General features: G+C 39.1%; 1 protein-coding gene across 1 annotated transcript; it reads right to left on the bottom strand.

Moving 5' to 3' along the window:
- Positions 1-610: 610 nt before the first annotated feature.
- On the bottom strand, positions 611-10,869 carry calm3a (calmodulin 3a (phosphorylase kinase, delta)). The gene is made up of 6 exons (XM_088346495.1): positions 10,644-10,869; positions 5,863-5,893; positions 5,318-5,461; positions 4,139-4,245; positions 3,426-3,561; positions 611-2,030 (listed from the first exon to the last, which is right to left on the bottom strand). Exons 1-6 carry the CDS (start codon positions 10,644-10,646, stop codon positions 2,002-2,004), a joined length of 450 nt encoding a protein of 149 aa, XP_088202621.1. The 5' UTR covers positions 10,647-10,869; the 3' UTR covers positions 611-2,001.
- Positions 10,870-13,769: the final 2,900 nt, after the last annotated feature.

Here is a 13,769-nt window from a genome sequence, read left to right as displayed (position 1 = left end):
GTCATCAGTAGACCGATCCTTGACGGGAATTGTAATCAACTGGCAGGGAAGGAATATTGAGAACAGTAATTCAGAGCTCCACGTTGATGATTGTAGACTAAAGATTAGTGCTCATACTTACAAATGAGAAAAATTATATCCAGTCCAGCGTCACAAGCAGAGTGATTATCTTCTGGTTATGCGCATAACTGTAAACCTCAGATGAACATAAAGAATGCATGTAAAGCGGACTATAGATGGGTGCTTAGACTTATAACTGAGAAAAACAACATCCATTTCTGTGCCCCAAAATGGAAGTCTTCAAGTTGCAGGTTATTGCATGCCTCTAAAAAGATTACTCCAAGCAATTTGTTGCTGAACTAAAATCAGCAAAAATGCACAAGAAAACATGGGAAATTTAAGTGAAGTAAAGCTCATTCAGTTTATTGATTTATGGAAAATATATCACATCTTTTGTGACACAATCAGAAGCTAACAGTCCGTTACCGTTTGCTCCCTCGCAACCAAATTGAATCCCACTGATTGAAATGCCTCGTAGCTGTACAAGGTTTCAATCCCCTCTGAAAATGACTCACCTTAACTGTTGAGCCGGTTCAATTAAATGCTACAAACCCTTCTCATGTTTTATTCGAACAGGCCAACTATGTTAGGTTAATTGTAAATATACAGCATAGTATATGTATTATTTTGAGTAAAACAAGCAAGCTGTTGTAGGTGAATTCACGAGACTACAAACTCAAGGTGGGAGAGCCGACAAGGATGAAAAATTACGGTACCGCAAGTCATTGCGGCGGTCACATTTTGTTTTCTTTTTCAAATGCCCACAATACATCATTATTACAAAGTGCAAATTGTTATGACTTCTAGAGTGAGAGTTCCTTAGACATTAATAGAATATTGGAGAATGTCGAGGCATTGTGGGGAAGGGAGTTATGGCACAGTTCAAAACCAAAAAAGAAAACAGAGCACAGGTCATTTTACTGCAACAACAACAGGCAATGCAAGCTTTACGACACACCAATATACTGTATATAGAGAGATTCTGTGACCAAAGTTTGTCATCAATACCTAATATTTGAGAACACATTTAGAAAGCATTACATCAATATTGTATTGTCAGGATATCTGTTTGCAGAACAAATGTATTAACAGCAGTTCTCAGGACCGTCTCTGAACAATCCACCTCAAGCAACACATCACACAAGCGTCCTCGATCGGTTGCCCCAGCAATGCCAAAAGCCCCCAGCTCAAAACAATAGAACAGCCCGCGAACGATCAGTCTTGTTCATAGCCAAACTTTTGAAATGCTCATTTCCAACCAAGCACCAATTCACATCACAGACTGAACTATTTGCTCTTGAAATAACCAATAGTGACACATTTTTTTTAAAGATATATAGCTATATATGAAAGTATATACCTCCACTGTGTACAATGTCTGACCACTACCTCTGATGGGATCAGAACGGCCTTGTCGAGACAGGAGACCACCACAGAACGGCTGCATGCAAGAAGAGTTGTCAATTGGTATTGAGAAAGTCACCACTGGTGCTAGAAGGGAGGCAAAGTTCTTTTCAGGAGCGGAAAAGATTTAATCGACCGACTTCTCTAAAGTTATCGGTGGCAATGGTTCCTATAACCCCCCACCCACCCCTTGCACCCCTTGCAGTGACAGCCCTGCGCTTTCCTCTAAATTATTTATTAGCTGGGTGACTCGGCAGAATCTTGGTCGGAAGGGAAAAGGCCCTTGGCCCTTTTAAAGCTTGGTCCATTAACTCCTTCAGGAATTATTCTGTAGGTGGAAACTTAACAGATACCTCAGAAGTACTTGGTTGTATTCTGCACAAATGGCCAAATTCTTCTAATGTCTAGTTTAAGATTTTGTTTAGGAAGGTAAGAAAAGGAGAGTTGGGTTGATTATCTGATAATTGTTCCTTTTTGTTCTTAAAGACAGTGATCTTAAGAGGACAAGCAACGTTAAGAGAAAAACCAGCCTCCTTTTCACTTGGCTGTCATCATCTGGACAAATTCTGAAAGACAGAAAAAGACAAAGTTACTTATACAGGGATCAGAATGGAGATTTTCATTTTCAGCTGAAATAGCCAGGGTCCAGGGCGGAGCCCGGTGGGGGGCTTTGCCCCCCTGAGCCAACAGCATTATCTTATTTGCTATGTGAAAATTGCACTAGAATGAATTAAATCCAACAAAACAGAAACCATGTATTTTATATATAAATATATATATATATAAATTAAAAAAATAATAATATATTGACATTAAAAGCATTTGTAATATTGAACATGATCATGATGATACAAAATAATTTATTTTAATCATGTTTATAACAAATTTTAAATTTTGTTTATCCTGTTCTAAATATTGTATAAACACAAAAGATAAAATCATTTCATAAATAAATAGATTTATAAATACCTCAGATTGGGATTTTCTGTCACACAGGGGAACCAGTGGTTGACTGCTGCTAGTATTTGAAGTGGAAGGATTTGGAACGGCCAATAATGTTGAACCGGTGGTGTTACTGTTAGTTTCACTGCCGATTTTAATGCGGATCCGAGTGCATAATTTGATCGCCGGCAAGCTATTTTTGCTTTGTGCTTGTTCATTTTAGCATGATCGATCAGTGCCACACAACCCCGCGTACCATAATTGATCAGATCGACACAGTATAGACACTTTGCTTTCCCTGGAACATCACACTTTGCGATGAACTGGCTCAAAGTTTCTGTAACTTCCTCGATCTTTGCGCCGATTTTAACGTTTACTGTGACAGTCTTCTCCAGCCATGACCACTGAAATTTATTCTTGATTCCTTTATCAATCTCGGAGACAAAAGCCTCGTCTTCTTTACTTAGTATTTTCATATTTACTTTTTCAAACACTCATTTCACCGTTTGAAAAGACCGGAAGGAGCGCCATGTTTGAGAAAGCCAATGCTCTGAACAAAAGCTCCGCTGATTGGTTATAAGCGAACCTATCGACCAATGGTAGGAGTCGATCTATTTGTTGCACTTCTTTTTGCCGATTTTTCTCGCGATATCTAACTGCTAACTTGGGGTGATGAAACAGTCACGTATCATACCTCACCCCACCAAAATATTTTCTCATCGAATTTAGACGATTTACGGGAATGACCTTTGGGGTTCAAAAACAGCGGAAATTCGCGGATCCGCGGAAAATTCTGATCCCTGCTTATGCATAGTGAATTAAAATATTTTTAAGAATATGTATGCTCACAGAGGGGATGGGAAAATGAAGGAAAAACATTCCACTTTGGTGAGACAGTAAATTATCAATTTAGGTTTATCTCATTTTAATTTTTAATTTACAGGAATTTCAGATCGCATAGGATCATGAAATTTATACGCACAATATAAGGTATTGGAGCCATTTTATTCGTATCTCACCCTCATAATTGACCTGGCCGTCGCCGTCAATGTCAGCCTCACGGATCATCTCGTCCACCTCTTCATCAGTCAGTTTTTCCCCCAAGTTGGTCATGACATGCCGTAGCTCTGCTGCACTGATGTAGCCATTGCCGTCCTGCAGAAGGATCACCCATCACTACATATCAAACTTGGGTAAAGCAAAACGTCACAAAAAAGTAATGGCCAATATCAGTCTCTAGTATTCTTAGACTTCTCCAATATTCTGTGTGTTTCGATTAAGAAGTGTTGGCAGGATATTTTGGCCAGTAGTTGCTTGGGTGTCTGTGTTAACAGGAAAAGAAACACTGCCCTCCTGTGGACTAAGAAGGAACTGAACGATAGACACATGAGGTCATCAAGAGCATGTGTGTGAATTTTTGAACTAGTTTTTTCCAAATATAAATGCGTGTGCAAGACAATTTTACAAAGGCCAGTTTACAAGTAATAGGCATTGATTTTTTTCCCCAAGAATGTAAATATATATATATATATATATATATATATATATATATATATATATATAATGTAGATTTATATACATTTATATACATTTGATAATTTGAAAACCACACACGAACTCAATTATATATTAGTGCGAATAATTTGAAGACAAATCTCTTTCCAAAGAAAGAATCACAAAAAGGAATTACATTTGTCTAAAAGGGCCATGGCTATTTCACAGTTATCCGAACCTTGTCAAACACTCTGAACGCTTCTCTGATCTCCTCCTCGCTGTCTGTGTCCTTCATCTTCCTTGCCATCATTGTTAGGAACTCAGGGAAGTCAATTGTTCCGTTACCTTAAATAGCACACAAGATGCATGGCGTCAAAAATTTTAAGACGCACGTCAACAAGACAAGCAATTTGGTAGCTACATTTATATGCCTGATTAATTCAGTACCTTTCGCATTTCATTTAAAATGTAAACCCAAGATTATTTAAAAAAAAAAACTTGCTTAGAAACTAGAGGTTGAAGTGTCCAAGCTGGCAAAGAAAGTGCAGTACCTTTAGTATTTTGGGGGGATCAGCAATGCGTTTGCTTTTCATGGCCGATGCCGCTATTCGGTGAGTGTGTCTGAACTAGAAAATTTGAAATACATTGTAAAGCGCTTTTGGAGGTCTTCAGTGACTTGTCAAGTGCTATATAAATGCAGTCCATTTGCCATTTAGAGCACTTTTTAAATCCTACAGCAATGTTCTGATGCTGCAAAAAGAAAACACATTTCTTTCTCAGACAGCCAACTTGAGTTATTTAAAACAAAAACTGAAGCAAAAGGCTAAACATGTTTATAAATAGAAAACTAAGGAATAAAAAATAAACCTCACATAAGGAAATCCAATGACAGAAAAGGTTGGGTGTAACACAGAACAATATGTGCCATATTACATTAGTGTTTTAACATTATTGTATACTGTTGTGAGTCTAATTCTATGAGTGAAAGTTGATAATATAATTGAATAATCAAGGTTTGCGGACTTACTCCCGCTATCAATACATGTAGTTAGATTTTGTGGGTCCATTCTGAAGTCACAAAAGATCCCTGGTGTTCTTTTTTTGCTGTCTGAGTTTCAAGCATGGTTTCAAAAATAGGTGCTTCCAGCGGTCTTGAGTAAGAATTTGACAAAATAATGTGCAGCAGAGTAGAGAACAAGTTTATTCCGCTCTTTAAAGTGCGTTGTTTGATCATTTTTTTCTTCAAAAGTCGATCAGGTGCCCACCTAAAAATGTCTCTAAAAATCAAAGGATTTCTAGGAAGAGTAGGACAACATCAACTTTTTATAATGATGTGTTTTGATGGCTAAGTGACCAGGAAAAAAGTAAAATTGTCAATGTGTTCTTATGTTTAATGCCTCTTCCAAATAGACCTCACCGTCAGCATCGACCTCATTGATCATGTCCTGGAGCTCAGCCTCTGTGGGGTTCTGGCCCAGGGAGCGCATGACAGTGCCGAGCTCCTTGGTGGTGATGGTTCCGTCGCCATCCTTGTCAAACAGCGAGAACGCCTCCTTGAACTCTGCAAATTGACACAATAACCACACATGGGTCCCTGTGACAAAGGCACTCACTTGCAAGGAAGATGCATCCAAGGTTAAGCGTTTAGCATTGTGTACATGTGTGTGTGTGTGTGTGTGTGTGTGTGTGTGTGTGTGTGTGTGTGTGTGTGTGTGTGTGTGTGTGTGTGTGTGTGTGTGTGTGTGTGTGTGTGTGTGTCTTGTGCATTTATGAATCATTCATCCTTAATAACGAAAAGTCAAAAATAGATGCTGGAAGGATTCCTAAGTGAAAAAAAAACTCAGTTCAATTTAATATTAACCTTAAAGTAAAGTGGTTTGTGTGAGAATACCAAATGACAACCACAGGCTAGGCCTATATCATTTTACAGTTGATCACCTGTCTTTTCGAGCTGCTACTCACCTGCAATCTGTTCTTCAGTCAGCTGGTCTGCCTGTTGACAGAAGAGGAAAAATAAATAATTGGAGGCGACCTATATAATTCATACCTCATAGCGACAACCCTCAAAAAGAAAACACTTTGCTCACATGGAAATATTTAGCAATGTACCCATGAAAAAAAAACTCTTCCTTACATTTCAAAAGAAATGAAATGTTAATAGGATTAACTTTACAGCTCACTTAACCCACTTGAAACCTATCGCGTACAGTGGATATTTGTGAATGTTATGTGACGTCAATTTTGCAACAAATTGCCATAAAATTAGGAGATTAAAAAGTACGCCCAAAATATTATTACTTCTCTTGCCTTAGTCCATGCGTCACATATTGACTTCTGTACATATTGACTTCTGTAAACACGAGGTCATGTATATCGTTTTGTGGATGCAGTTTCTATAAGAAGTCAATAATTACACATTAAAAAAAGAAAAACGAAAATAGAAAGTGTAAGTAGTTTTGTTTTTCAAGAAAAAAAATCTTTGTACATCTTAACAACCATACTTCCATTTTGAATGACAACACTCATAATTTAACTATTAAGCACAGTTTTAAGATGTCAATTTGCTGACTTAAACATGAAATGAGTATGTGACACACTTAATCCATTTTTAACTTCACCTGACATGCCACTCTGGCACCTGTGTGAGGTCTTTACTAGGACTGTCAAACTCACTCGGCGTGTCCAGTTAAAGCCGCGAAAGTGTGATGAAGGCCGGGTATAAATACGCCACAACCCGAAATACACACGTCTGCTATAATTAGTACGACGCGAATAGGGTCGCCCATGTAGCACACTGAAGATCACTGCCTCTAAGCACCTTTTCTTCTCAACCTTAATTGAAACCCTGCAGGGTTCACTTGTCATCGAGCAACCTACCTGTTGCACGGATTTAGCTTCTATGTTTGAACAGACAATACACATGGTAGAATGAGAAATGCTGCTCTCATAATAGTAGTGGTTAAATAAATGCACAAAGGTTTATTTTTTTCATGACACGAATCTAGCTTGCAAAGCTTAAAAGGCTAATGCATTTTTTCAATACCCAAGACTGCTATTGTATATTTCATGAGTGTTTTCCTGATATAATACAATATAGGAAGCAGAATAAGGGACTCTGAACCACAACAGACCACAAAGGACAACTCAGTTCTGTCATAATGGTGTGTTGGGGCTATCATAATGGTGAGCTTTTTTTATTTCTATGGAGGAGAAAAAAGAAGAAATGTGGATTGTTGAGCACAATCATAACTAATGCCTTAGGAAAAACCAGGGAATGAGTGGTTGTTTGTGAAAATAAGAAGCACAAGACCACCGGTACAGTCCATTTCAGTTTTCTTAATTTCACCATGTTTTCTCTATTGTGTCCCTTAAACAGGAAATAAGTGACTATCAAGACTTTCTCCTTTGCTGTCTTGCAGTGCTAGGATTAAGTTCGGCAAAATAGCACTAGATGGCTCCGCCAGCTCTTTTCAGCAATTGAAACTCAGTGGTCTTGCATCATAAAAACACATCACTGAAAATTTTAAGTACCTCGCCAAAGCGGCACCTTGCAGCCGACTAACACTAATTCTTTGGATTTGTGGTGATGGAGGGCTTTATGTCGTAAAATGTCAAATTAGAAACACATTCTGTTATGATCATAGATATCTTTTGTTAGGTGTTGTGGACCATTCGGTTGGTTGGTTGGTTGGATCCTTTAACGTCTAGGGTTTTAGGGGCACCATTTCCTGTGATGTGTCTTGGGAAAGTACAGTCTGGTGGCACCCATCCCTCTTACATATATAAATTTAGATCCACCCACGAAAAAAAGGAAAATTTGTGTTTAAAACGTTATTTTCCTCAAAACCCCTTCAATTCAAGATGGGGTGCGTTGTTTCAGTTATCCTTATAAAGTTGAATGTAGAATATTTTCTCTGTTAAATATGAGTTAACAATGCATAACTGAGTTCAAAAAGCCTTGTCTTACTTTTAGCAACCTTGTTTGGAACGTTTTGTTTTTTTGTGAGTACTTAATCATTGTTACATGCTTTAATCATAAGAAAGCAGTGCCTTCTTCTGAGGATCTTTGTTGGGGTTGCCGTCTGCTTGCGCTAGACTCATGCGTGGGTGTGTGGCATAGCGTGCTGCTTGCAAACTTTGTCGCTTCTGTATTGGCTAGTGCTGTTAAAACTTGTCTCTGATTGGCCGGCACAATTAAAACCTGATATGTGATGGTAATGGTTGGCCTAACACTTCATCACTCAAATAAGAAAAGGATTTTAAAAAAAAACACAAAAATAGAACCATAAATCCTTGGAAAAAACGCAGTGTCTTGCGATAAGCACACAATCGTGCTGCATCACCAGGGTTGGGTAGGGTTACTTTAACTTGATTACGTTCAATTACTTTTGGATTACTCCAATACCAAATATGCTACTAAAAGACATAAGAAACTAAATATGAATACAATTATGACTCACAACACGTGGTATGCTTTCTCTTCTGGCTTTGATCTCTAACATAAAATGCGACAGAAACAAAATGAAAATAAATCCAAACAGCTTGCCAACATCATTTTTGCCGTTCCATGTATTCAGTTACTCCCCAAACCTGCACAAAATTTTGTAATTTTAGTCATATTTTGTTTCTTTCGTCTTTTATTAGCATATTTGGTATTGGAGTAATCCAAAAGTAATTGAAAGTAATCAAGTTAAAGTAACCCTACCCAACCCTGTGCATCACATTGGAATATAGCCCGATTAGAAAACAGGAAGGGAGAGAAGCTATTTCACACTCACCCCTGCGTTTGTTTTAGTGTAGCATACACAAATGATGAAAGTAAGAATAGGACTGTTTCAAATACAGTCCACAAGCAAACCCAAACCTCCAAAAAGATTTTAAAAAAATAAGTTTATTTGAGCCTGTCTAAGAAATGCATGTACTTTTATGTTCCACACAAGCTTGACAAAGGCTGCAATTATGACTTAAGCCAGAAGATGAGTGAGTCAGTAAGTCAAACATTTCCAAAAACTGGAAAGCACCTTTTAGGTTTTCAATGAACTAGTTCTGAAAATATGATAAAACTTTAGCCCATTGTCTATCCCTGTGTGGCCTGCAACTGTCTGGCAATCAGTTCAGGGTGTCCCCTGCCCACTGCCCGAGGATGGCTGGGATGGGCTCCAGCACCCCCGCGACCCGACTGAGGATAAGCGGTTGCAGATAACGGATGGATGGATGGACTGCCTTTGTTTACAATATGTCATTAGTCAGCTTAAAAAATAAAAAAACATAATAGGTTTGCTTCCATTGAAACGGTCAAATTCTATGAAGGTGTACTTTTGAGTACACCTAGTTGTCAAGTAACTTGAAAATCAAATACATGTCAAATGCTGGATTAGTTGGTGCAAACTTTGATAAAGATTTTAGCATGGAAGATGCACGGTTAAAAGGTGAGATAAATGGCATCATTAATATCAGATCCCAGGAATGAGTACTGCACTATTGCTTAAATGTACTTGGACTTGTAGTCGACCTAAAAGAGTCGTCTAAGTGCATCCCTATGCAAAGTAGATGCAATGCAAGTCATCTGGACAAAGGGGGGTGCGGTCAGACGGAATGATGCAAGAAAATGCAAATTATATTTCTTAGAAACTATCCAAGAGTTTAACGTTTTTTTTTTTTAATAATCATGAAGTTGGCTTTATTGAAGCATAGTTGATGGTGTTTGCAATGAGTTTATTGCCATTGTGACGGGTGCACTGCAGATGATGACAGCCTACTGCACCAAGCATGGCTGTTAGAAGCGGGAGGGGGATGGGATGGGATGGGTGGCACAGGAGAAGGAAAGGGGGCTGAGGGTGCCACTGAGGCTCATTCAGTGGGAGCAGAATGCGGTTCAACGGCTGGAAGGATGCAGGAAGCACATCGTCCTTAAATGCACCTCAAACACACCAAATACGTTTAACGACTTGTGTGAAGTGTGCTTATGTAATGCAAATTGGGGTGGCGAAGACGCTTTTAAACGCTTGTTGCGCATGTCAAAGTGAATCCACTATCCCCTGTTGATACACACCGGAGAACCGCTAGCAAAAGCCGGGCAGACTGATTATTGCACCAACATTTTAGTAAGGCGATCATCTTCATACATCTGCCTCCTCGCAAAAGGTTAGAATAGACTAGATGAGTTTCAAGATAACGCCGGTGCCGGGGTGGTGGGCTATTCTTAGCAGCCCCTTTTTGCGCCACCACGCCCACTCTTCTTCGGTCACATTTAGCTACGAAGAGGCTGCACAGTGCAGGGGGGAAAAAAGACAAAAAGGCGCCTGAGCAGAAAAGGATTAAGCAAAACGCCTAGGTAAATCGTCACATGACTTGCTTGCTATTACGCAGCAACGCCATGGATGCGGCGTCCATTTGATTACAGATCACACTCGAGAGTACAATTTAAGAGAGGTTTTCAACGGTTATTACAGTGTTCTTTGTAAAAAAAAAATCCTAATATTAAACGAGTGAGTGTATTAAATATTAAAACAAAACTTAATTTACACATTATTCTAAGCGACCGTTACAATGGCCCGTTATAGCTCGCTACGCGGATTTTTGAAAGAATGCCCAAAACCACAATAAATATCACCAAGCACGATTTTAATATTATTGTGTTAGGCGTTGAACACGTTTTGTCGAAGCAGTTTTAAGTCTATCCAGCACAATATCAAATTTTCGGGTCCATGATAAGCTAACCACGTCGTTGGCCTGTTACTCACCATTTTAACTTCAAGCTCCGCGAAGATGGAGAAGGGCGAAAAATGTCAAATTGTAGCTTTGAGACGGAAAAACAACACAAAGACGGTGACTTCCCTGGGGATACTTGAGTTTAATTCGACTTAATTAGACGTATACGACCGAAAATCTAATGAGGGACAAGACCGATATTGCGGTAGAGTTGCCCGGAAACCTCAACCCAGAGAGACCGGCCTGACATGCTCTCCTCCTGTATCCCTCCGCCCAAAACGTTACTTGACCTCCGCGCAGTGTTGGGAAACGTCACAAAATTATCGTCAATATTAATGTGACATATTTTAAATTTATAAATAGTGAAAAAATATTTGCTAAATTCTAATTAAGAATCCAAATTCGCCCCCAACAAAGAGGATCTATTTTGCACTATAACACAGCTATGCGCAGTGATACCAACAGCTCGCCATAAAGAGGATGGAGCAGCATGGGGGGATTAAAATCGACAATACTATTAACTGGTAAACACAATCAAGCCATAAATAATCCGTAAACATGTTGCTTTGTACTGAAATGTTTTGGGCTGTTAGCACATTAAAATGTTTGGAAAATAAATGTACACACACACACAAACACACACATTTTATATATATATATATATATATATATATATATATATATATATATATATATATATATATATATATATAAAATAAATGATCATTTTTTTACTTTTACCCCCAAAATTCTGAACAAGAAAAAAGACAGGGTTTGGAGGAAAAACCTCTCTTCCCGAACAATATTTTGTTATTATCTAAAGTGAAAATGCAGTGTTCCCTTTTTCCTTCATTAGTATATTTGAAACATTTTGAATTAATAATTTTCTACACTAAACGTGTCCTCACTTATGTGTGGACAATTCATTGACTTCAATCAGCACAAAAACAATCCATGTTTAGAAATTTGGTTCAGCTGGAAACCTTATTTATTTTGAGTTTTATAATTTAGGCTATTTGTTGCAGTTTCAAAGAGACATTGTGTATTAGTTAGGGAATCCTAGTGGTAAAAATAAACAAAATTCATTAACAAACAAGATTGATTTGATTAATCAGCAAAAATACATGCGAAAGTTTCCATGTTAGGAATTAAATACATTAAAAATGTATCGTTTACCAAATTGTTTGAATTAGTTATCTGACTCCATTAACCAAACACAACTTACATTCGCCTAACAATGCATGCTCATTTCTTTATGGGAAAAGATGGACAAGAATAGCCGGCATTTTCACACGGGGGCAGATTTATTTTCTTAAAGTATTTAACTAAGTAAATTCCATCGAATTAGCCAAATTAGCGTTGCTCTTCGTCAAGCCTCTCTCTCTCGATTGTCCCTCAATCGATCTTCGATCTTCTTCCGATCTTCCCACGTCTTTTCACAAGCTGGCGTGCCAGCTCCTCCCATGGGCGTGCCGACTTCTCCCATGGGCTTACCGACTCCTCCCATGGGGCGGGCCGGGAACACCCACGTGGGCTCCACCTCGTCGCCTCGATGTCTGGACCGGTCAAAACATCCCCGCGCGTTCCCACGTCTTCAGGGCTTTGTTCTCCAAACATCGCCGGCCATCTGCGTCAGAATTCTGTCATCAACAGAACTAAACAAAACATTCGCATTCGGAACGGCCTAACCTGTCATTGAACTTAAGCCTTCTCTGTGAAAAATCTTCATTGCATCCTTTATAGTAAAATGTAGAAAAATCCTTCACCCGGTTGGAGACTTGATGAAAACATATGTTGGTCTTGAGAGGGATGGGCTCCACTTGACTGTACTTGCCCAAGACACACCAGAGGAAATGACAACCGAAAACCCTTCGTGGGTAAGGGAATCCCATGAAATGTATCCATCCATCCATTATCTGCACCGCTTGTCCTCAGTAGGGTCCCGGGGTTGCTGGAGCCCATCCCAGCTATCTTCGGGCAGTGGGCAGCGGACACCCTGGACTGGTTGATGAAATATATACATGCGCATTTTTTAAAAACTCGTAAGTCAATAAATTTGTATTTATTTTACATTGCTGATGCTCAAATAGAGGGAGCTGACATGATTGTCAGCTATCTTGCTGCTGAGGGTACCCCCCCAAAATATAAAAACCTTGTGAAACCTGGGCAATAAAATGAAAAGGAAATGGTGTGGTTTTGTTTGTTAGTAATCTTTCTTGTGTTTCATAGGATTTGTATTTTTACATAATGCAGCAACATTTAGTGGACAAATCCTACACAGTGTCACTTAAAAAGATTCACAGTATTTTGTTAATATTACAAAATTAGCCTCATTCTTGTAAAACCAAGACCTTGAAATAAAATGTTAAAATGTATTTCCATGTTTGATGATGGCTGTAAAAAATCTGATGGTTTTCAGTGCCTTATGCCAATAGGTCCAGTTTTAATTTGTATTTTACTGTTCCATGCTTGCACAATCAAATAAGAGCACACATTATGAAATCCGGCGGAAGGCCGTGCTCCCCAGGCCTTTACTGCTATGTCTGAATCAATCCAACAAAAAACATCAAAAACAACTGTCAAGGTTAATTAAAACTTGAGATTGTTAGAGAAAGAAGAACACACTCTGGGTCGGCGATTTAGGTTTCTGATTGCCCCTTCCATCGGAGGTGCGTTTTTCCAGGATCGGCTCAAGGAAGAACACCCTCCTCCTTTTTCAGGAGGCTCATTTATTGTAAACCACGAGAAGGAAACTACACATCTGATTGGTTTAATAAACACAGTAGCCAGTAAACCATCAGCTTATTTTATGCATCAGTGCCTGCGGAGCTGATCGTGAAAGCCTCCGGGTAGATTTCTGACCCTGGAAACAAGTAATGGCTGAAATGTGATTGCTTAAATGTATGTAAGTGTATGTAAGTGGGCAGTGGGTAGCGCATGTGCAGCACGGTTCTGAGGTCATGGGTTCAAATCCAGCTACCAGCCTTCCTGTGTGGAGTTTGCATGTTCTCCCCGTGCTTGCGTGGGTTTCCTCCCACATTCAAAAAACACGCATTATCAGGTTAATTGGCCGGTCCAAATTGTCCCTAGGTGTGAATGAGCGAGCGAATTGTCTGCCCCCGTGTGCCCTGCGACTGGCTGGCAACCAGTTCAGGGTG

This window comes from Urocampus carinirostris, chromosome 10 (genome assembly GCF_059441175.1).
Source record: "Urocampus carinirostris isolate Australia breed hairy pipefish chromosome 10, RoL_Ucar_1.0, whole genome shotgun sequence".
NCBI classification, from domain to species: domain Eukaryota; kingdom Metazoa; phylum Chordata; class Actinopteri; order Syngnathiformes; family Syngnathidae; genus Urocampus; species Urocampus carinirostris.
The sequence above is the reverse complement of the archived record's forward strand: the minus strand, read 5'-3'. Positions and strand labels throughout refer to the sequence as shown.

Bases quoted from the DNA above. Each gene is read 5' to 3' on its own strand.
- calm3a (XM_088346495.1), bottom strand. The intron at 5,462-5,862 runs GTGAGTAGCAGC...GTCAATTTGCAG, and splicing joins GACTGAAGAACAGATTGCAG to AGTTCAAGGAGGCGTTCTCG. The intron at 3,562-4,138 runs GTTCGGATAACT...ATCCTTCTGCAG, and splicing joins CGTTCAGAGTGTTTGACAAG to GACGGCAATGGCTACATCAG.